Source organism: Actinia tenebrosa, unplaced genomic scaffold (genome assembly GCF_029948245.1).
Source record: "Actinia tenebrosa isolate PJP-AT-01 unplaced genomic scaffold, QUT_ActTen_1.0 PGA_scaffold15__27_contigs__length_11533743, whole genome shotgun sequence".
Taxonomy (NCBI): Eukaryota; Metazoa; Cnidaria; class Anthozoa; order Actiniaria; family Actiniidae; genus Actinia; species Actinia tenebrosa.
The window spans coordinates 3,431,704-3,457,224 of record NW_028292575.1 but is presented as its reverse complement, the minus strand read 5'-3'; the positions used below and the strand labels follow the sequence as shown (position 1 = coordinate 3,457,224).

Here is a 25,521-nt window from a genome sequence, read left to right as displayed (position 1 = left end):
CATTGTCAAATGAAGTTAGCAATAATATGATAATATTCTAAATAGGAATTAATTATCTTGATATGATTGAAATATAAGTTTATGTTTAAAAATACGAATGTCGTTTGGTCTTGCATGGTCGCAGATTGTTTATTTTATGGCTGAGTACAAAATGATATGTATATAAACTGCCAAAAAATAATTGTATATTGCTAACTGTTCCTAATTTGATTTTTTGTAATTTGCTATTTTATATGTTTTTGCTTGTTTATATGACAATCTTCATGCAATCAGCTATAGGTGAATGCGACTTTTAAAAAAAGAAATTGAAAACGATAACGCTAGTTTAAGGTGTTTCTATACAGTTTCGTGATCACCAAAAAGAACAATCGTCGCGTTGACAACGTTCTGTTTGCTGGATCATTTTAGAATTTATACCAGTTGTTGCTCTTGGTTTGAAGTTTGTACTAACGTATATTTTATTAAAATCAAAGTCTTCAACGCAAGAAAATCGAGAAAAATCGAAAAGTGGACAAAATAAAAGTGCGCGCGATTCAGATGTGCTGTAGAAAAACTGTTAACTCCTAAGAATCTAGCCTGCGTCACCGGAATTTTCTTCGTAAATACCGTCTGCGAAACATCGCCAGAAAGCTTGTTCTGGACCTCCCGCAAATTGCGCGATTATATATAATAGATTCTGATCGGCTGTTAGCCATTGCTCATTCTGACGTGAACTCCCATTGGATAACACTATCATACAAAATATCATACAAAAATTTCCGGATACGTGTGGACGGAGCCTAATGGGATTGCACCATATAAAATACAAAAGCCATCGAGCGAAAGCAATCACGAAGGAATTCAATGATAGTTGTCAGGAATATATTAGCATAAAGTTATGAACCGCGAAAAGAGACTGTAAAGTTCTTGCCTTGTGACTTCCCAACTTCAAGGGCCATTTTAAAAATATTAGAATGAATCGACCGACATGATCTTTTGCAGGTACAGATTATATATCCTTGAGAAGACGTAGCTAAATTTAAAAAACAATCGTTCGAGCCGTTTATGAGAAATCGTGGAAAACGCAAAACTTCGACGATTTGCTAAATCTTTACTTAAAAACGCTCTTCGAAAAAAATTCGTTCTCAAGACCAGCAAGGAACTAGTTGACCAAACTCACACAGTTTAAAAACAAGAGCAACAGCAACATTTTAGGATATTTGGGAATAGTTTTATTCAATAGTATTTTTTTAAACCGAGTGCGCAAAAGTGATAAACAAAACTGAGTATGAAATGTTCGTGCGATTTTCTCCAAATCTAACATAAAAATTTCTTTAAATCCTTGATATTTTGTTTGTCATGAATTGGGGATTCTTAGGAGTTAACATTTTTTCTACAGCACATCTGAATCGCGCTCACTTTTATTTTGTCCACTTTTCGATTTTTCTCGATTTTCTTGCGTTGAAGACTTTGATTTTAATAAAATATACATTAATACAAACTTCAAACCAAGAGCAACAACTGGTATAAATTCTAAAATGATCCAGCAAACAGAATATTGTCAACGCGACGATTGAAAAAGTTCTGTTTGGTGATCACGAAACTGTATCGAAACACCCTAAGGCCGCGTCCACACGTATCCGGAAATGTTTGCATCCGCAAATTATTTTTTGCGGATACGAAAATGTTTGCGTCCACACGCAGCGTATTCGAATCGTTTTCACCGTCCATACGTATCCGTTTTCGTATGTTTTGAAACAGTCCCAGAAGGGTTGCCAATCTGCAGGATAACCATCAAAGGTTTTCAAGGCTAATTTTGGTGTAGATTTTTTCGTGTTTTGAATCGTATCTTGACCTTGAGTTGATGTTGGTGAGTCGGAGCCAATTGTGTTTTGTAGACATGTCTCGATTTACTTTGCGAGCAGAGGTTTTTTTTCCTGACCCTCCGTTGAAGAAGAAAGTGATCCCAGAACTTCGCCTAAAGCAAGAAAAAACACTGAAAATCCTTTGAATGACAGCAAAAAAAAAAAAAACAAAAACAAAAACAAAAAAACAAAAACAAAACCAAAAATGAATACACAGAAGGGTCGGAAACTTAGTGACCAGCCAGTGACACGTGCTTGTGAAAGTCCGTATTAGTCCATCTATTTTGATAAAATGCGTCAATCTCACTTTAACTTTAACTATAACACAGTTAACTGCCTATAAGTCCTTGCGAAAGGACAATTTGAATACATTAACCAAATTGTTAAGGAATCCCATTTCACAACTGAACTCGCTAATTACCAGGCCTTGCAACAGGACCAGTTAAAACCTAATTTTCAAAGCCTTCATGAATAGTTTCTGAGAACGAATTTATTCCTTCAACCTTGTCCGCAGCTAAGCGAAATCCGCTACTACAAAGTCAACTTGAGGAGTTGTGTGACACACGTAACGTAACACCTTTTCTTTCTAGGAAAAGCACACCTTTCTACTTCTAGGAAGTGGCTTTCGTCTTTTTTTAAACAATAAACCTTAAGGAAGGTGATCTAATGAACGTTTATTAGGCATTATTATACCAACCAACGAATGTTTTCGTAAAAAAAATCAAATTTTGAAATTTAGGAAACTTTTTCCAAGTATAGTAATTATTCTTATCTCTTGGACTTTTCAAGGCACTTGCAGGTACGTGATAAAAACTCATTAAATAAGCTAAATGAAATCATTCTTTTCTGCAAAACATCCCATATTTGGCAAACATGGCAAAGTTCCAAAGTCTGAGTCTGCACATACTGACAGGTAACCAAGTGAACGCCTACAAGGACATATTGGTTTACATTGTCATTAAAATAGCCAATGAGTTTCACAAGGAAAAGTCCGACCTAGGCCTTATTGACGCACCCAGAAGTGAAACTATTACATTCCAGACAGTCATTTTCTTTATTGTCGACCCATATTAAGATGGAGACTCCTTGCGGAAGTACTGTTAGAAGACTAGTCATTTACTTTGTTGCAAATATCATTTTCTTCTCATCGGAAGCATTGGGTAAGTTACAGAGTTTTCTATATAGTAAGAGATATCTAAAGGTGGAATAAGTTGTGATTATTGACAATGAATATTCATTAGAATACCAACATCGTTAAGCAAGACCAAATGATTTGGATAGGAAAGTTTAAGCAAAACACATGCTTCTTCCTTTAGCACAATAAATATATGCAAGCAAATAATATGCATCGTTTAAAAAGAACAGGAATTGGCAACAATGAGGTTAAAACAAATAAATTAAGATCTAACAGCCCCTGCACGCAATTTTCTTTTTTGTTTGCTCGATATTTCTTTACTGAAAGGAGAGGTTACGCGATATTTTTTTTCGTACGTGTAGTGTTCGCTCGATTTTTATTAAGGGTTTACGCAACCCCCTCCTCAATTATCTAATGGTCCGTCCTAAGGCATGCAACTATTCATATTAATCAATTTTTCGTGTATAAGATTAAGCATATACTAAACGCAGAGACAATGTTCTTCGTACGTATAAATCGGCGCCAGCAACGGTATGTCGTAAACGTTTGACTGGCATTTGCATTGGATTGGTCTGGGGTAATTTTTCTTCTCCAGAAATTGTAGTTTTATTTAATTACAAATTGATGTAAAACTAACGAAATTAAACTTTCAATATTATGGTGATCCTCCTTTGCATCAAGCTTTTTATGGATTTTTTTCGACTGAAAAAACATAAAAGATATGTATCGTTATACTTCTAGACATTTCGTAATTAATGTACAACGTCTGATCTGTCACTGGCTCGGCAATATCGTAAATGCCCATCAGATGGGTTACTCAGATATACGTTGTAATAATGATGATGATGATGATGATAATAATAATAATAATAATAATAATAATAATAATAATAATAATAATAATAATAATAATGGAAAGCCATGGTACCAACAAAGTCTACCATCAGCAGTACTTCAAAATGAAAAGGCAAAAATATACTGGAATGTACCCTTTCAACTTGAGAAAGCTCCAGAAAACAGTGCCAATAAACCCGACATAGTTGTAAAAGATAAAGAAACTAATGCTTGGACACTATTTGAAGGCACAGTTTGTCAAGTTGGTAAGATTGCGGAGAGAACTGTTGAAAAACAAGAAAAAATACACGGAACTACGTGCAGGCATCAAAAAAGAGTGCAAAAGCTCAAGTGTAAATCAGATTAACATAGTGTTTGACTTTCTCGCATGACATCACGAACAGCTAAGAAAAGACCTAAGAACAATTACAAATACAGACAGGGAAGTGAACTTTCTTATAGAACGATGTCAGAAATGGATTTTAAGCCAGAACGTTAATATAGTCAAGAAGTTCTATGAATATGCATAAGCTGAAGAAAGGATTGAAAAAAAAATGATGAACTTAACCAGCCTAGACTTAGTCCGCTGGTCAATGTAAACATGATATATACAGACAAATAAAACTTGCCATAATAACTATATTTAAGTGTCAATGTATTTAGTTTCTACAACTAATTGGGGACACAACATGAAAAAACAACAACAAATAAATAAATAAATTTAAGGGAAAAAATACCATAAAATAATATAACATAAAGTTAAATATTAAAAAAATTATACCTATATCTATTTATATATATGTTAATAAAATTTAGATATATTGGGAACTTATAATATAAGATATATTCACAAACACTAGGATCAGTACTGCAAAAGATAACTTTGACAAAAATACATAAGGTCCTAAACCTTTAGAACTATACATTTCTTTTTCGTGTAGCAAATACTTTAATTTGCTATCCTTTTTGCAACTAATTTTAATGAAAAGAGCCTTTTTGACAACATGTAATTATACTTGAGAAATTGCACCGCGATAATTGATCCAATGACCTCTGTGTTAACAGTTGTCCATCAAGCTTTTTGATGTAAAAATATACAAAATTAGGAGATGTGTTTGTTTGTGGAAAACGAGTAACGTTCACAGTACAAATACGACTGAATGTGTGACCTACGCAGGGGAAAACTGGTTCGAGTTGAAATGGTATAGTACATTTTGGGGCTGTTTGGATTTAGGATCATTTGATATAGCATGATAATTCTGGATGGGCTCACTCATAATAGTTCGCTAGCAAATTGATATCTCGCAATCTCCGCGGACCGACCCTTTCCGAAAACGCTCGACATCTTTTAGTGTGGGTCTCCAGGGAACGGCGTGTGCATCAGTATTTGACCTGAGCGTATTATGCATCATAGTATTCCCAGTGACGTCGGAGATGTAGGGGGATATAGCACCCCACCTTTTCTACCTGCAAGGAGATGTGCAAGTTTAGTCTCCGAGATGCATCTCAATTAAAATACTACACGTATTTTATTTGAGATGCGTGGCGGTTGCTAAGAAACTTCCTTGTAACTCAAGCCCAATCCTAACTAATCCGTTTATAAATAGTTTCCGAGTCGACGGTATTGCTATTTGGAAATTTAGAGACTTTTCATGTCCTGTAGGTAGTGAACAAACTATTAGCTATTGATGAAGCTTTCTAAAAAATTATTTGCTGGAGAGTTGGCTTGAGCTGGTTTCTTCTACAATAGTTAAGACATGTCTTATAGCTTTTCAAAACGATCCTCAATCGATAAATCTTACAGACTCGCGGATCAAAACCTGTTTAAACAAGTATAAACCGGATATTATGCATCTCATTATCCAGATTCTTGGATAACGGCATATAAAAGAACAACCAGACTTCGCACAGTCTCCTTTTTCTCTCGCTCGGAAGAAAATAAAAGCAGACTCTGCCATCAGGGTAGTACAATACCTTTTGTTAAATTGAATTTTTCATCAAACTTTTTATGTCCTTTTATTTATTTATTATTATTTATTATATTTTGTCATGTTCTTTGTAAAATTCTACATCACAGGTTGGCAGGACGATCCTGTTGGTATAGCAGACCGTAATATTATCCCAGATAACAGATTTACAGCATCTTCATATTATGACTCTAGATATGCTCCAATGAATGCACGTCTGAATGGAGCAGCCAGAGGATGGGCACCAAGGATAGCAACCAATCCTAATGACTATCTACAGATAGACTTGGATCAAGTGTTTGTTATCTCTGCTGTGGCTACACAAGGTGCGAATGGAAGAAATGAATGGACTACGGAATATAAAATATCAACATCTATAGACAAAAATGCTATGGTATGGGCTACTTACAAAAATGGAATGGCAGACAAGGTATTTTTGATTTATGATTAACAAATGAATGCAAAATAAAATGATGACTTACCAACGCAACAATTATCAAAAATAGCCAGTTCCTAGCCTGTGAAGTCTCACTATCACTCAGAATCCTATTTTTATTCATTCACAAAATCGCTGTTTTTGATGAAAAGTAAAACCCTTTGGCGTGCTTTAAAGCCTGTACAATTACTAATCAAGCAGCACACGCTCGATCTTTAGACATGTTAAGCAACAGCTTTGCACATCAGTGCTATTTAAGAAAACCCCAGAAAGATCAAACAACAATTCTAAATGACAATTTAATTTCAAAGATGAACTTAATCGCTTTAGCATGGATTTAATAAATAACAACAAATACATTTTTTTTTTCTTATAAAAAGTAGTTTTGCTGTTGCTAAGAGTAATAATACTGTCGTCAAGAATGTATTAGATGATGCTATTTTTCTTTTAGTTGTTTACTGGTAAAACAGATATTAATACTGTTGTCAAAAATGTCTTATATGTTGCTATTTTTCTTCTAGTTGTTTCCTGGTAATACAGATAGTAATGCTGTTGTCAAGAATGTTTTGGGTGTTCCAGCTTTGGTCAGATACATCAGATTCATACCAACAGCTTACCACTCATGGAAGACGATGCGGGTAGAAACATATGGATTTATGAAAGGTAAAAATTCACAAAAAATGAGGAGCCGAATGTTGTCTGTGTTAATCGAAAATATCAATTCAGTCTCAATAGAATTATCCTTACGCGGTGAAAAGATGCAACCTTTGCCAGCAATGAACCTCGAAGCCATGTAATTAAAATTTGCTTCCTATAGTACTATTTTTTACGATAGTAAGTTTTTTTGACAAAAGTAATAAAATTGATAGGTCTTCAAAGGTTCTAACATTCTATTTTAGATCTACAGTGGACCTCACCAGCACCAACAGTGGACAATATCACGTCGACGTCAGCAATCGTAAGATGGGGGAACACAACAGGAAGCCCATTGCAAGCAAATCTAACATTCTATATTATAAAGTACCAAGACAACAACACTACCCGTACATTAAACGTATCAGGTTTTGAAACTAGTGTCAACATCACTGGTCTTTCACCAAATACAAATTACAGTGTTATAATTAAAGCTGTGAACAAAGCTGGTCATGGACCGTGGAGTTGTTCTACGAACTTCACAACGCTTCCAGACCGTAAGTATAGAAAGTTTAAAGCCCCGTCCACACGTACCCGAAAATGTTTGCATCCCAAAATTTTACGCAAATTTTACGAAAACGCATACATGTGCACGGTGAAACGATTGGAATACGCTGCGTGTGGACGCAAACATTTTCGTATCCGCAAAAAATAATTTGCATATACAAAACTTTTTGGGTACGTGTGGACGGGGCCTAAAGCTTTCTGAGTTTGCCCATTATGTAAACGTACTTGAAAGCTGAGCCAAAAATATATAATCAACTCTCGTCTTTTTTGCTACATTACGAAAACTGCTTCTCGCTATAGCGGACAAGAGAGAAACTACGGTATTTTATTTGACGTTTTAACAATAACCGGTACTTCTTTTGATTCTTTTCCCGTATACATAGCTTTTATTAAACGGGTGCGATGTCCACGTACTGTAAGTTTTAGAACGAGTTTTTTTCACTGCTTTATGGCCCAAGCGCGTAGCTTGCAAGCCTAAAAAATGGGGGGGGGGGGGGGGGGGGGAGGAACACGGTACGGACGTCGCACTTGGTTAAAAAGGCGGAAAATCAAAAAGTAATGTTAGCAGACGCATGTCAAAAGGGAACTGCATTGAAAGGGCTTCCTGTACGTGCTACAAGTTATGCATGTTTTAGTCGCTCAATAATAGAGGTTTAGATAGATTTTTAAAGGAATTTAGCCATAGTATTAAAGTTTTAAAAAAATGCTAGTTGCCAAAAGTGAAACCTTTTTCGCAAAATATTCGAATGCAAAGAAAAAAGCCAACAGCTCAAGAGCTCAACATGTGCTTCGGAAGGAAACGTACTTCAAACTTCTTCAGCTTTAGAGTTCAAGATTCACAACCGAGATGGAAAAATACTCCTTTCGTTTTTTCATCCTACATTGTAAAAATACTCAAAAACCCTTCAAAATTGAATCAGAATCTTCGTAAAAACTACGACTCACTGGACATGGATAGTTTTAAATTTCTTCACTTTTTTTATGCAAGTCGGCCTTAAACACAATCATAACCGAAGACATACTTTCAACTTCGTGAAAATTTTCCCTTCACAAATTCAGTTAAATTCAAGAGAGAATGAAATATTGTTAAGTTTGGAAATACTTCAAGAGTGGATTAGTCTAGAAAACTGCTTAAGTACGTCATCAAAGCCAGCTGCTTCTTCACCGGATCGATTCACAAAAGTTTAAATTGACGATGTAACCTTCCTGAAATAACACATTTACTTGATGGCATTGTAAACTTTTTCTTGTTATCGATCATATGACCTTAAAAAATGCTGCTATTCGATTGGCTGAGAGGAGTGTGATTTCTTCTTAATAGAGAGAATGAAATATCGTTTTATTGATCCTTGTCTTAGACGTTACGTTTAATTTTGTTTCGTCTTTATAGGACCATACGGTGATCCATTGTCAGTTACAGCATATCCCCTATCATCACAAAGTGTACGTGTTACTTGGCATGTAAGTTATTGCTCTATACATTACTCTACAATATTTGTTTTAGATAATGCAATAATATCCTAATGCATAAGTGTTTCTAATGTCTGGTAGTTTAAGGTTGTATTTATGAACAATCATGGTTCCTGGTGTGATGCCTTCACATGTCAAAGTGAACAATTCATCCTTGGTGTTGCCAACGCTCCTAAAACTCGTTTGTATTCTTGAAACTTACCAAGAGGTAACCAAAAACTGAATGTTTTTTTTCTCAAATACGATATTTATAAAAGGCTTGGTTATCTGCCTATATGATGGCTGAAAGCCTGATTTCTTTTTCATATTTGTATCAACTTTTGCATTCGTGTTTTTTGAAGGCCTCAAAGTGTGGATCCAATAGTCCTATTGGAGGGTACAAAATTATGTGTACAGCAATATCCATGAATGTTACCAAGGAATATGTTACAAGTGCTAACCAAACAAGCTACAACATTACAAGTTTAGAAAAGTGGACTGAATACCGAATCACAGTAAAGTGCTTCAATGACAATGGAGAAGGTCCTGCCAGTGCAGAGGTCACTGTACGTACAATGGAGGATGGTAGGTCATCGGAAATAATTCTCTATTAATTTGTATGCGTTTCGACCCACTCTCATCACATACCCGGCACCACTTCAAGATAATTTTTTTCCAATTTTTTTTTTGAAATGTTTCATCTTTATTCACATTTTTAAAAACTTACAATAGGAAATAGTAGGTCAACAAAAATAATTCTCTACTAATTTGTGTGTATTTCGACCAACTCCTCTCCACACCACACAGCACCGTTAAAAAAAGGAATGTTTGAAATGTTCATCATCCGCATACGCTGTGATGTAAGTAGTACGTGTATTTAAAACTCACATATTCATCAAAGTTATACGTACTTCAGCCCCAGGTAGACCAGAACATTTTGAAGTAACGGTTCTCAGTTCTTCGTGCATTCAACTGGATTGGGCTTTGCCATCTGAAGCAAATGGCATCATACGAGGATTTAGAATGCGGTATGAAAAACTTGTTAAAAGCAATGGCTTTTTAAGAAACACGACTTTGCCTGGTAATGGAACTTTAAGTTATGTACTAACTGGACTGGACAGTTGCACTACATACTCCTTCAAAATATTGGCATATACAATCAAGGATGGTCCATATACACATGAGATCCAAAAAACAACAGCTGAAAAAGGTGAGACTTTATTTAATTTTTGATTTCATTTGATTCCCATCCTATTAACTAATTTCAAATGTTTTTTGATCGCATGTCAAAACTGTTGACTAGAGAGAGTTTTGTCTATCAAAAAAGACATGGATTCCTTTCGATGACATTCACGACAGTCGATTTAGACATGTTAAAAACACTACTTACTTTCCTTGTGATTTTCAACCTTAGTTTGCCAGAGCAATGCCGTTGGTATAGCAGACCGTAATATTATCCCAGATAACAGATTTACAGCATCTTCACAGTATAACTCTAGATATGCTCCAAAGAAGGCACGTCTGAATGGAACAGCCAGAGGATGGGCACCAAAGACAATAAGCGACCCTAATGACTATCTACAGATAGACTTGGGTCAAGTGTTTGTTATCTGTGCGGTGGCTACACAAGGTGCGAATGGAATCCCTGAATGGACTACGCAATACAAAATATCAACATCTATAGACAAAAATGCTATGGTATGGGCTACTTACAAAAATGGAAGTGCAGACAAGGTATGTTTGATTATGAAGTTACAAATATAAAAGTTAATGATGCTACAATCGTACCATCGATAACGGTTTCAACGTAAGTATGATCAAAAACGTATTCTGCGGCTAAGCTGGGAAGCAGCAGATACATGTAAGCTTTTTGTTTCTTCCAAGGAATCACTGTTTTTAATTAATATTTAAACAACAAGAATGAATTCAAAAAGCTAAGCCTCATTTGAAGAGCTTAATGAGAAAACTCTAGTTTAGATCTTATTTTTACTCGACACCCCTAAGGTAAAATAGGCAGTCTTTGATCGCCAGGCAGTCATTCTGTATTGATGGTCAGGTGAATGCAGCCATTTTGCATGAGGATCAGGTGATCAAATTTTTCAATAAAGAGAGATTTTGATCACGTGATTCCAGCCAACCCTACTGTCCCTCCCCCATGCCCGCTATATTCAATTGGAGTCGGCCGAGAGGACCCTAGGGACGAGTTTGTTAATTAATGACACTCTGATGTATAGTAATAAATTTGCAACACTTGCTTTTTAAAATTCCAAATTCGTTCTTATCATCATTATGTTAATCTGGCAGACCTTATTATTAAGATTTTTTTATTTGTTCAATGATAAAAATGGTAGTGATTCTGTTGCCAAGAATGTCTTAGATGTTGTTATTTTTCTTCTAGTTGTTTCCTGGTAATACAGATACTAGTACTGTTGTCAAGAACGTCTTAAATATTCCAGTATTGGCACGATACATTAGATTCATACCAACAGCTTACAACTCTTGGAAGACATTGCGCGTAGAAGCTTACGGATATATGAGAGGTATTCACAAAATTGAACATTGAAATTTCTGTTTTACGTAGATACTTTTATGCGAACCACATTGGAACGTCTGGATGGTAACAAACTGTAGTGAAATTGGTGTAAAGCATTTTCATTTCCGATTTTAGACCTACAATGGACCTCACCAGCACCAACAGTGCACAATATCACGTCGATGTCAGCAATCGTAAGATGGAGGAACACAACAGGAAGCCCATTGCAAGCAAATCTAACATTCTATATTATAAAGTACCAAGACAACAGCACTACCCGTACATTAAACGTATCAGGTTTTGAAACTAATGTCGACATCACTGGTCTTATGCACTATACAAACTACAGTGTTATGATTAAAGCTGTGAACAAAGCTGGTCATGGACAGTGGAGTTGTTCTACGAACTTCACAACACTATTTGAAGCTCGTAAGTAACAACAGGTTGAAAACTGAGACTGGCCATTAAGTAAACGTAAAGAACAGTAGCGTCAAAATTATACATTCAAATCTCGTCTTGCAATATTATGCGGAAACTTGAGAATACTGAATGTAGTATGTCAGTGGCGCAAGGGCTTATAGAATAATAATTGACTTTTCTTTCGATTCTTTTTCTATAAACAGTGTATAACGGCTTCTTCTCTGTTTGAATTCCTTTTCAAAAACTAGAAAACAATAAAAACTACAGTAACATTAATCAAATAATTAATTTTCAATCTCCCGTTAAGAAAAAACCGCTCAGATTATGCATGTCTATTGCTGACATTGCAATACAGGGGGCTGTCCTGAGGTTGCTCAATGACGAGAGAGAAAAAAACAACAAAACAACAACAACAACAACAACAACAAAAAAACAAAAAAAAAAACAACCAACAACATCATAATCAACTGACCCAATTGGTGTTGCTCTAAAAGGAATATTCTTAAGAAACAATTGAATAACTCTTGGCTTTACCTCAATATCTGTTAACAGCTGCTAAGGTTGATTTTAAAACTGTCTGCAACTTGCCATTTCATCAACGTGACGTGAATTGATGTAGAGCCCAAAAATATAAAGAGAGAGGAAAAAAAAACGTAAACGCAAATTTACCCATGATAAATCCAGATCCTGCATAGAAAATTACATATTTTTTGGTAAAATGTAAATAATTCGTGTCTCTGTCCGTGAATTTGTTACTTAATTGATTGCTGCGATGATTCGATAAACATATATGCTGTAGCAATATGCTGCATAACGAATAAACGGCTGACTAACTAAATTTTTTATCATTTATTTGTTTTTTATATCTTTTACAGGACCATATGGTGATCCATTGTCAGTTACAACATATTCCCTATCATCAGAGAGTGTACGTGTTACTTGGAATGTAAGTTATTAGTTTACAGTATTTGTTTTAGATAATGCAATAATATCCTAATGCATAAGTGTTTCTAATGTCTGGTAGTTTAAGGTTGAATTTATGTACAATCATGGTTCCTGGTGTGATGCCTTCACGTGTCAAAGTGAACAATTCATGTTTGGTCAGGAATATATTCCTAAAACTTCTTTGTATATTTTTCAAACCTCCAAGGGTAACCAAAAACTTTGTGTTTTCTTTAAATGTTATATTAGTAAAATGGCCTCTTTCGATGATCAATAACCACTGCAAAACTGATAACTTTTTAACGTAAACAATGTTTCTCATATTCTTTTCTCAAATATTCAGTCTTTACAAATTATTGTCAACAGATTTTTATGCTCATTAATATTTACATTCGTATGTTTTGAAGGCCTCAAAGTGTGGATCCAATGGTCCTATTAGAGGGTACAAAATTATGTGTACAGCAATATCCATGAATGTTACCAAGGATTATGTTACAAGTGCTAACCAAACAAGCTACAACATTACGAGTTTAGAAAAGTGGACTGAATACCGAATCACAGTTAAGTGCTTCAATGACAATGGAGAAGGTCCTGCCAGTGCAGAAGTCATTGTACGTACAATGGAAGATGGTAAGTGATTGGAAATAATTCTCTATTAATTTGTGTATATTTCGGGCCACTCCGCTTCACACACGTCAACACTTCAAGATACGTTTCTTACCATTTTTTTTGTTTTTTTGTTTTTTGTTTGATATGATCCTTGATATTTTCATCTTTATTCACACTTTTTATGTACATGTATAAGTCTATGAAACTCATTTATTTATCAAATCTATATGTATTTCAGCCCCAGGTAAACCAAACAATTTTGAAGTAACAGTTCTCAGCTCTACCTGCGTTCAATTAGATTGGGCTTTGCCATCTGAAGCGAATGGCATCATACGAGGATTTAAGATGAGGTGCCAAAAACTTACAAAAAGCAATGGCTTTTCAAGTAACACGACTTTGCCTGGTAATGGAACTTTAAGTTATGTACTAACTGGACTGGACAGTTGCACTTCATACTCCTTCAAAATATTGGCATATACAATCAAGGATGGTCCATATACACATGAGATCCAAAGAACAACAGCTGAAAATGGTGAGCTTCTAGAATCGATTCCCATCCATTTTTTTAAACTGTTTTTTGATCAAAATATCAGAATTCGACGTAAATATTCTGGGGTTTTTTTTTTATATAATTTTTTTTAAGTAAATGACTTCCATTTTGAAACGTAAGATTTAAACATGCTAGCTAAAAAAGCAACATATCTCAATTCGAATAATTCTCAATCTTAGTTTGCCAAAGCGATGCAATTGGTATAGCAGACCCTAATATTATACCAGATGACAAGTTCACAGCAACTTCGTGGTATGGTGTTTCAAATGAACCTTGGGCTGCACGTTTGTATGGTACAGATGATGGATGGGCGCCAAATTCACAATCTGACCCCTATGACTTCCTACAGATATACTTGGGTCAAGTGTTTGTTGTCTGTGCGGTGGCTACACAAGGATGCAACGGTTGCCACAAAAGAACTACGCAATATAAAATATCAACATCTGTAGATAAAAATGCTAGAGTATGGGCCATTTACAAAAATGGAATTGCAGACAAGGTATATTTGCTTAGGAGTTATGACTAAAAAGCAAAAGCTAATGATTAATCATATGACCCGTGCAACTCTGCTTACGCACTCAAATTAAACCATTGGAAAAAGTCACGTGATGAGGGACGGGCGGGTTGACCTGATCTGGCAGAAAACCCAGTCCCCCCCCAGCTCACTGTATTGATCAATGGTTTAGCACAATTTTTTGAGCCTTTTTTACGACAAAAATTTGGTCATATGATAAAATGCTGCTATAAGCAATTTCGAAGCACTGCAAATCAGTGCAATTTTAAGAAAATGCTAGAAAGATATCATTGCTAGTTTTCTCGTAGCTGTTTACAGCGAACACAGATAATGATACTTTTGTGAAGTGTTAGATGCTGCAATTTTTTTTCTCGTCGTTTTCTGGTAATGGAAATAATAATACTGTTGTCAAAAATGTCTTATAGATGTTGCTATTTTTCTTCTAGTTGTTTCCTGGTAATACGGATGGTAATACTGTTGTCAAGAATGTCTTAGATATTGCTATTTTTCTTCTAGTTGTTTCCTGGCTATACTGATAGTAATACTGTTGTCAAGAATGTCTTATAGATGTTGCTATTTCTCTTCTAGTTGTTTCCTGGTAATACTGATAGTAATACTGTTGGCCAGAATGTCTTAGATGTTGCTATCTTTCTTCTAGTTGTTTCCTGGTAATACAGATAGTAATACTGTTGTCAAGAATGTCTTAGATGTTGCTAGTTTTCTTCTAGTTGTTTCCTGGTAATACAGATAGTAATACTGTTGTCAAGAATGTCTTAGATGTTGTTATTTTTCTTCTAGTTGTTTCCTGGTAATACAGATAGTAATACTGTTGTCAAGAATGTCTTAGATGTTGCTAGTTTTCTTCTAGTTGTTTCCTGGTAATACAGATAGTAATACTGTTGTCAAGAATGTCTTAGATGTTGTTATTTTTCTTCTAGTTGTTTCCTGGTAATACAGATAGTAATACTGTCGTCAAGAATGTTTTGGGTGTTCCAGCTTTGGTCAGATACATCAGATTCATACCAACAGCTTACCACTCATGGAAGACGATGCGGGTAGAAGCATATGGATTTATGAAAGGTACAAATGCACAAAAAATTAGGAGTCAAATGTTGTCTGTATTAATCGAGAATATAATTCATACTCAATAGGATTATCCTTACGCGGTAAAAAGATGCAACCTTAGCCAGCAATGATCCTCGAAGCCATGTAATCAAAATTTGCTTGCTATAATACTAATTTTTTTTACGATAGTAAGGTTCTTGCCGCGGGTAGAGGCACAAAGTAATAAAATCGATAGGTCTTCAAAGGTTTTAACATTCTATTTTAGATCTACAATGGACCTCACCAGCACCAACAGTGGACAATATCACGTCGACGTCAGCAATCGTAAGATGGAGGAACACGACAGGAAACCCATTGCAAGCAAATATAACATTCTATATTATAAAGTACCAAGACAACAGTACTACCCGTACATTAAACGTATCAGGTTTTGAAACTAGTGTCAACAACTCTGGTCTTACGCCCTATACAAACTACAGTGTTATGATTAAAGCTGTAAACAAAGCTGGTCATGGACAGTGGAGTTGTTCTACTAACTTCACAACACTAGTTGAAATTTGTAAGTAACGACAGGTTCAAAAATGAGACTGCCATTAAGTAAACGTAAAGAAAAGTAGCGCCAAAAATCACAGTCAACTCTCGTCTTGCGATATTACGCAACACCTTGTCTCTAGCGAAAACTTTAGAGAGAATAATACAGTATGTCAGTCGCGCAAAGGCTTAACGATAACCGTCTTCTCTTTTGATTCTTTTTCTGTGTATACAGTGTATTACTGCTTCTTTGTTTTTATTCCTTTTCAAAAAGAAGAAACATTTTTTGAGAATTACAGTTGCACGCACCCAACAGTTTATTTATCATCTTATATATTAAAAAAAAAGACTCCGCTATAACGCTAGCCTGTTATGGACATAGCAAGGAATACTCCTAAGGCTGTTACGGACAATGCAAGGGACATTCCTTTGGGTTTCCGCTGTAACTATGAAGGTACAAAGAAAACAAAAATATTACCATCAAACCATTTTATTTGCTTTCCAGTGTCAAAAAGGCATTAAACTTATAATCTATAAACAATTGAATAACTCTTTACCACAACATATTTCATGGCCGCTGCTCTCAATAAAATTGTCTGCCACTTGCCATTTCGTCAAAGTGACACTTGGCGTAGAGCAAAAAATTATAAAGTGAAAAGAGTATTTAGATCATCCCAGATGCTGGATAGAAAATTGCATATTTTTGAAGAAAATGTATGTAATTTCAAACTGTATATCCTTCCCTTTTTTCATGACCACTCACCATATCATCAACCTTAATTTTTAGAATAACGGCTAAGACTACGATTAGTCAAACGTGACCCTGAACCTTTTACTTTGCTTTGGTTTTACTTTGCATACCTTTTTCTCGTACAAGAAAACCAAAGCAAAAATATGTCAAAAGTATTTGTTTTAATACCTTTTACAGTACCATACGGAGCTCCAGTGTCAGCTTTAGCATATTCCCTATCATCACAGAGTCTACGTGTTACGTGGGATGTAAGTTATGTTCCTTTCTCTAGATTCTTTTCCAGTATTTGTTTTTGATGATGCAATAATACTCCAATGCATAAGTGTTACTAATGCCTGATAGTTTAACGTGGTCTTTATGTACAATGTTGGGGGTTCCTGTTCAATTCCTGTGTGCTCAGTTGAATAAGTTCTTAAAATCTGTTTGTATTTTTCAAACCTTTAAGGGTAACCAAAAGCTTAATGTTTTCTTTGAATGTTATAGTTTTTATAAGAGCATCTTTCGATGTTCGATAACCATTGCAAGACTGACGAGTTTTTCTCAAATACTCAGTCTTCACAAATTATTGTCTAAAGAATTTCATGCTCATTAATATTTACATTCGTATGTTTCGAAGGCCTCAAAGTGTGGATCCAATGGTCCTATTAGAGGGTACAAAATTATGTGTACAGCAATATCCATGAATGTTACCAAGGAATATGTTACAAGTGCTAACCAAACAAGCTACAACATTACGAGTTTAGAAAAGTGGACTGAATACCGAATCACAGTTAAGTGCTTCAATGACAATGGAGAAGGTCCTGCCAGTGCAGAGGTCATTGTACGTACAATGGAGGATGGTAAGTGATTGGAAATTATTCTTATCTACTGTGAACATTTAGACCCACGCCACCTCACACAACACCACATTAAAAATAAGGAATATTCTTGCCAAGCTAAGATTACCCCTGAGATTTCCATATACTTATAATATAAATATATTCCCGTTACGAGAAGTACCATGCTTTGAAAAAAGAGCGGCTGTATGAAAATATCGAGAATCGGCCGCCCACAGTCGCAAAAAATCGAATTATTTTCTTTTTCATGCACAATAAGACCGTCGTTCAAAGATTAAAAGAAGAGCTAGCATAAAATGATGAACTCGAAGGAAGGTTGAATATATTCCTCTTTCAATATTTGGGCTGATGCGGCTGAAATTGCCAACCAAAAGGGGGTCTTTTTCAAACACAAACACAGAGTGTTCTGTTGTCATATATTGAAGAGAGTTATAAGCATTTGAAATGTACCAAAACATGATAACGAGGCTAATAGTTTGTTGTTTCCAAACAAAGCTTTCTGATTTCAAACAGCCGTAGCTTTTTATCACTTTTTGTTACTATTATGGCACTGACATTTTAGAAGATCACTAATTTCGATATAATCTTTCTAATGAAAGCAATGTTGTATTATATAACCAATGAACTAAGGCACCTCAATATACACACCTTTTTTCATGAGGTCTATGTAATTATAAATGTGATTTCAAACTAACATATTAATCCAAACCATATTTACTTCAGCCCCAGGTAGACCAGAACATTTTGAAGTAACGGTTCTCAGCTCTACCTGCATGCAATTGGATTGGGCTTTACCATCTGAAGCGAATGGCATCATACGAGGATTTAAAATAAGGTTCAAAAATCTTACAAATGGCTTTTCAAGTAACACGACTTTGCCTGGTAATGGAACTTTAAGTTATGTACTAACTGGACTGGACAGTTGCACTTCATACTCCTTCAAAATATTGGCATATACAATCAAGGATGGTCCATATACACATGAGATCCAAAGAACAACCGCTGAAGAAAATGGTGAGCTTCTAGCATGGATTCCCATCGGATCCAATTTATTTATTCGTCTTTAAACCATGTTTGATCGAAATATAGAAGTTGATGAAAAACAGTCCGCTTTGAGAAGAATGATATGACTTTCATTTCAAGACAATCGATTTAGACATGCTAGCTAAAAACACTATACCACTTTTTTTTAAAATAACTATCTACTTTAGTTTGCCAGAGCAATGCCGTTGGTATAGCAGACCGTAATATTATCCCAGATAACAGATTTACAGCATCTTCACAGTATGACTCTAGATATGCTCCAATGAATGCACGCCTGAATAGTGCAGAAAGAGGATGGGGACCAAGGACAGCAACCAATCCTAATGACTATCTACAGATAGACTTGGGTCAATTGTTTGTTATCTGTGCGGTGGCTACACAAGGTGCGAATGGAATAGATGAATGGACTACGGAATATAAAATATCAACATCTATAGACAAAAATACTAGTGTATGGGCTACTTACAAAAATGGAAGGGCAGACAAGGTATGTTTGCCTATGAATTTACAAATACAAAAGTTAATGATGCTACAATCGTACCATCGATCGATAACGGTTTCAATTGGCTAAGCTGGGAAGCCTGCCATACATATAAACTTTTCGTATCTGAGGGAATTACCATGGATAACGGTTTCAACGCAAGTATTATCAAAAATCTATTCTGCGGCTTGAGCTGGAAATAAATATAGGCTTTTTATATCTGGCCAGGAATCGCTGTTTTTGTAGTACTAGTTAAACACCGAGAATGAATTTAAAAAGCCACATTTTAAGAGGTTAATAGCGCTCTTTTATTCATAGCAATCAATTTTCAACAACACACGCTTTTTGACAATAGGTTACATACAGCAAAATATATTCAAACTTACTAATTTAACATCATAATGTTAATCCTTATAATTAGAAAATGGCTAACCTTCTTATTAAGTGATTTTGTTTGTTTCCTGGTAATATAATAGTATACTTTTGTCAATAATGCCTTATATGTTGCTTTTATTCTTCTAGTTGTTCCCTGGTAATATAGATACTAGTACTGTTGTCAAGAACGTCTTAAATATTCCAGTATTGGCACGATACATTAGATTCATACCAATAGCTTACTACTCTTGGAAGACCTTGCGAGTAGAAGCTTACGGATATATAAGAGGTATTCACAAAATTGAAGATTGAAATTTCTGTTTTTAGTAAATACTTCTATACGAACCACATTGGACGTTTGGATGGTAACAAACAGTAGTGAAATTGGTGTTAAGAAGTTTCATTTCCCATTTTAGACCTACAATGGACCTCACCAGCACCAACAGTCGAGAATATCACGTCAACTTCAGCAGCTGTAAGGTGGAGGAAAATAACAGAAAGTCCATTGCAAGCGAATATAACATTTTATATTGTAAAGTACCACACGAACAACAATACTCGTATATCAAATGTATCAGGTTCTGAAGCTAGTGTCGTTGACGTCACTGGTCTTACGCCCGATACAAACTACAGTGTTAGGATTAAAGCTGTTAGCAGAAATTATCATGGACAGTGGAGTTGCCCAACGAGCTTTATAACGCCAGGTTCTGATCGTAAGTAACAAGCATACTGTTAAGTGTCGTATGGTAGTGTTTGTAAGTAACCACAATTTTGGAAAACATTATGTTTATTCTATCCGCCGGTGCACCATTGTGGCGTTTGCCATGTTTCATTATTATTCCCCGTCTAAAACAATACACAGGAAAAAGCAATGTCATCATTAAAGATAAGACATATAACATGACACGATGCAAAACCCAGGTCTGATATATGTTTTTTATGCTGTCATGTATTTTAGTGCCACCATGTATTGCAAAGCAGACACAGAAGGAGACGAACGAGGCGAGGCGGGAAAAGAAAGAGACTACCTGCATAAGTAAGTCATTCACTTTGTTTCTGATTTCAAAACGTCCATTCCATGTTTTTTCTTTCCAGCTCCTTCAAAAAAATCATTGTCATAGAAACAATCTTCTTTTAGGTTCGTCCATTGTTGCTACTAGTCTGGCATTCAATGTAGCGTTCTTGGTTTTCATCTTACTACTTGTGGTGTACATTAACCATCTTAAGAAACAACTTGGTAAGTATCAAAAAAAGCTTAATAACAATATTTCATTCTATTTTCACATGAGATTGCCTAACTAACAACCTGCAGTTATCAATATGCATTAATACTCTAGCTATCTGTTGAACCGTTATTTTGTATATTTATATATTTTTCTTTCTGATAATTCTAGAAGAAGCGAAGAAGGCAGAAAAGAGGTAACTTCTGACTTATGCATCCCAAAGGAAGTGATTATAATTGCTTATGCTATATTTCATTCTTGCGTTTTTGATGGCAGCCCCTTTCGTTAACCTTTTAAAATATTTTTTATTCAAAAACATACAAATTTTGTTTCATTTTCTTATTAAAAATCGCAAATCTCCGTTCTCTGAACTTAAGCCTAAATTCACTTAAGAATGCATTAATAACATTATAATTTATAAGATATTAAAGATAAAACTCGCGTTCTTATTGGCTGGCTACCGTGTTTATATCAGAGGACAGAGAAACGCTCAGTAGCGCTAAGTCATTGAAATATCTTATAAAATAAATATATTAAGTCTTATACTGATTCATATTATTTTGTATTTTATCGTAGTTTTTGTTTTTTTTTTCTATTTTCACACAATTCAGCGCTACCCTTTGAGTTTTTTTGTTTTTTTTTAACATTTTTTATTACTACCCTTTGAGTTGCCTAACTGAGTTAATTTTGTCCTAAAACATATATCTATTATTTAAACAGGCAAATGAATGCTTTCAATGAAGTGCTTTATTCGGTGAGTGTACTCTAGCTTGAAATTATGTAGGTTCCTTTGTTTATTTACTTTTGCGTCAAACGAACAACCCTGGCTTTTGCAAGGAGCAAGGGAATTTTCAAGCAATTAGAATTTTTTTAGGCTTTTGCCTGTCGAATACCCTTTTGGGATTACATAGGTGGTAGAGCATGGATGCCGGGGGTGCTGCAGATGCCCAATTAACAAACGATTCTGTTACCTCTGGATTAGGTATATCGTAATAGTGGAAATCTATCCATAGTTCAATACTCAATGGCATTTCTAATTATATATATGTATGTATATATTTGTATATAATGTTTTACAGAACACAAATGCAATAATCTCCGAAGGATCAGGACTTCCTATGCAACAATTGCCTTCCTATGACAATTCTACCTACGAGCCAATTGCTTCATGTGGTATCGTCACAGGTGCAAACTGAGGTCACTGGCCATCAGACTATACCATATAATATAGGACCAATCAACATTAACTCCAATGCCAGAACCATGCACAAGTCTAAACCCATACCTAAGCCCAAACCTAAGACCAAATAAAGGATATATGAAACTGCTCACCCAGGAGAGCAAGCGGAAAAACCTCAAGAAAGTTCTGCACCATCTTTGGCACAGACGTCACTCACATATCAGTCTCTGATACAAGAAAACCAGATTAAACCAGCTTACCAAAGTCTTCACTCTTATGTAAACACGAAAGGGAACGGGGACGCAGAATGTAACAATTGAACGTTCGTCTATAAAAACTGTAGCAGTAAATAGTAGTGGTAGTAAGTGATAACTGTCAGTGCTGTACGTTACTAGTCCGAATTATACTATGACAAAGAGTTCGCAAAAAATATATTTCGCTTCGATACTGCGAATACGTTGTAAAGCCTACAAAATGCATATGCTAAAGACTAGATATTTCTAAATCCACTCTCAGGGCCTTCCTTTTTAAACAATCGTTTAATCATAAGCTACGAGCCGATTGACTCATGCGGTTCTTTCGAATTACTTTGGATAAACTGGTCTTGGCATTTTATTTTTTTCGAATTCTTTTTCATATGTGTATATTATTTTTCTTGTATTTTATGCTGTACTGTATCGTAACTAAATTACATGGTATTGTAGTGCATTACAGGGTATTGTAGTGTATTACAGTGTATTACAGGGTATTGTAGGGTAGTACAGGGTATCGTAGTGTATTACAGGGTATGGAGAGTGTTGCATGGTATTGTAGTGTATACCATGGTATTGAAGTGTATTACTGGGTATTGTAGTGTATTGCATTTACATGGTATTGTAGTGTATACCATAGTATTGCAGTGTATTATAGGGTATTGCAGTGTATTACATGGTATTGACAGTGCATTACATTGTATTGTAGTGTATTACATTGTATTGTAGTGTATTACATTGTATTGTAGTGTATTACATTGTATTGTAGTGCATTACATTGTATTGCAGTGTATTACATAGTATTGTAGTGTATTACAGGGTATTGCAGTGTGTTACATGGTATTGATAGTGCATTACATTGTATTGTAGTGTATTACATTGTATTGTAGTGCATTACATTGTATTGTAGTGTATTACATTTTATTGTAGTGCATTGTATTATATTGTAGTGTATTACAGGGTATTGTAGTGTATTACGTGGTGTTGATAGTGCATTACATTGTATTGTAGTGCATGTATTACAATGTATTGTAGTGCATTACATTGTATTGTAGTGCATTACAGGGTATTGCAGTGTATTACAGGGTATTGTAGGGTGGTACAGGGTATTGAAGTGTATGACGTGTATACAGGGTATTGTAGTGTATACCATGGTAATACAGTGTATTACAAGGTATTGTAGGTTATTACAGGGTATTGCAGTGTATTACGGGGTATTGATAGTACATTAAAGGGTATTGCATTGTATTATAGGATATTGTAGTTTATCATATGACCCGTATCTGCCCGGGCGCACGCTCTTGATAAAACCTTCGGGAAAATGGCGTGAGCAGGGCCGTACGGCTTTGAGCGGCGAATCCATACGGCCCTGCTCGAAACCTGCGACCGTTTTATTTTTCTTTTCGTGAGGGTCATATGATAAAATGCTAATTGACTGAGTTAGGTCGGGCCGTACGGTAAAATATTTGGTTCTTTGTCATTTGTACGGTACAACTTGAGCCAAATATTTTTTAGTTCCGCCCTCCCATGTACTCAGTCAATAAGTACATATTATTCACAATTAAATAAAATATAACCAAACCAGTTACGAGCAAATCCTATCCATAACAGTTTAATCTTTTAGCATGTTTATTTGATAATAGTTTACTTCTATAATAATAGTTTGTCGGTTACTTTAAAAAATGTTTGGTCCCATTTGAAAAATTAAAAAAAATCTATCTTTTGACTAGATTATGGTTTAAGGTACTGCGCTCACGCTTTGGTACGCATCAATTTAATTGGCGCATGCTTTCTTGTGCGCCAGGACCGAATTTTCAATCGCACGATCTTCCAGTGCTTCGAATATTTCAATATGGCGGGCACGAGTTCACGGCTTTGAAATGCTAATAACTGATGTAGAAAATATATAGTCTGGTGCAGGCCCTATCGATTTTATTTTCGTCATCATTGTTTTTACACCTTAGCTATAATATATCAAACAAACAAACAAACAAACAAAAAAACAACAACAACAAAAGACAAAACAAAACAAAACAAAACAAAAAAAAAAAACAAAAAAACAAAAAAAACAAAAACAACAAAAACAACAAAAACAACAACAACAACAACAAAAAGTTATCGAGGAGTCTAGGCAGCGAGTAAAGTAGGGCTAATTTTACCTTTTGGATGTGAATACATAGCGAAACAGTCAATTCATGAGAAGAACATGTTTTTTTCATTGTCTGTTTACTTCAGCATTTCTTGAAAGTTTTACTTTCCTCATAGCAAAAACGTCCAGTAGAGTGCAAACAATTATTCCGTGAAACACTAATTGTTAATTAGTACAAAATAGTACTAATTAAGCAATAGAAAACAATGGAATTTGCAAGAAATTGTACAATTTAGTATTACTAAAGTTTCACGGCTATATTGTTTGCACTCTACCCCAGAGATCGCACTTTCTAATCTAAACACATCTATTGTTTTCTTTCGGAAATTCAATATTGGATAGTTTTTTTGGGCTGCTATGAAATTTAAACGAGCACCTTGACCCCTAATTTGTAATATATTTTATATATTTCTTATATACTATTCAAAAACTACTTATGTGCCGACTTTTAGGGGGAAAAAGTCATAAAAAGTTGCGCGATTGCAATATCTTTAGGTGGCTGCCTCCTACGCCATGAAACAGGCGCACAAAAACCGCTCAAAACAGCTGGAAAGCTTCCAAACCATTATTGAGGAACAATAAAAAAGTTTTATTCAAAAACCTGAAATTTTGCACGGGACTCTATATTTGTATTTTTGAATTTTCAAAAGCAAAATAGAATAATGGGTCTTATTCATAGATACATCGGTAAGCACACATTTTTTGGCACTCGATCATATTACAAATATATGTCAAGCGCAAGCTAGACGAAACAAAAATTTTGAACATGAATCTCACCATTTTCAAAATATTTTGAATTAGTATTTTTTTAAAAAAAGACGTATAAATTAGATTTCCTAAACAAATCTCACCATTTTCAAAATATTTTGAATTAGTATTTTTTCATAAAAAGACGTATAAATTAGATTTCCTAAACAAATAACGTCAAAATATTGATTACTGGTGAGCAAATATTATTCAGCAGAAAGTAGAGACTGCATGAGCAGATATAAAGAAACATTTTAACTTAATCACGATACAGTAGCCTTTGAAGATTAAATAAAGTAAACATCTACTATCTTGATACTGATTCTCATTATATGATTTTGAATATCAATATTTCCGGGTATCTTTACTTAATTACTGGTAATATAAATATTGATTAATAAGATAAATAAGATAGCTGTTTGCATCTTATCATATATGTTTTTAATATTAAATTC

General features: G+C 34.9%; 1 protein-coding gene across 1 annotated transcript; it reads left to right on the top strand.

Annotated features, from left to right (window-relative positions):
- Positions 1-2,847: 2,847 nt before the first annotated feature.
- LOC116291740 (protein sidekick-1) lies at positions 2,848-23,894 on the top strand. The gene is made up of 27 exons (XM_089030415.1): positions 2,848-3,004; positions 5,891-6,210; positions 6,738-6,879; positions 7,116-7,406; positions 8,807-8,877; positions 9,228-9,450; positions 9,782-10,075; positions 10,280-10,599; positions 11,264-11,405; positions 11,534-11,827; positions 12,694-12,764; positions 13,168-13,390; positions 13,608-13,901; positions 14,099-14,418; positions 15,372-15,513; positions 15,764-16,057; positions 16,958-17,028; positions 17,397-17,619; positions 18,340-18,630; positions 18,828-19,147; positions 19,664-19,805; positions 19,933-20,229; positions 20,475-20,552; positions 20,655-20,753; positions 20,911-20,935; positions 21,460-21,493; positions 21,819-23,894. The coding sequence occupies exons 1-27, from the start codon at positions 2,920-2,922 to the stop codon at positions 21,933-21,935; spliced, it is 5,223 nt and encodes a 1,740-aa protein (XP_088886541.1). The 5' UTR covers positions 2,848-2,919; the 3' UTR covers positions 21,936-23,894.
- Positions 23,895-25,521: the final 1,627 nt, after the last annotated feature.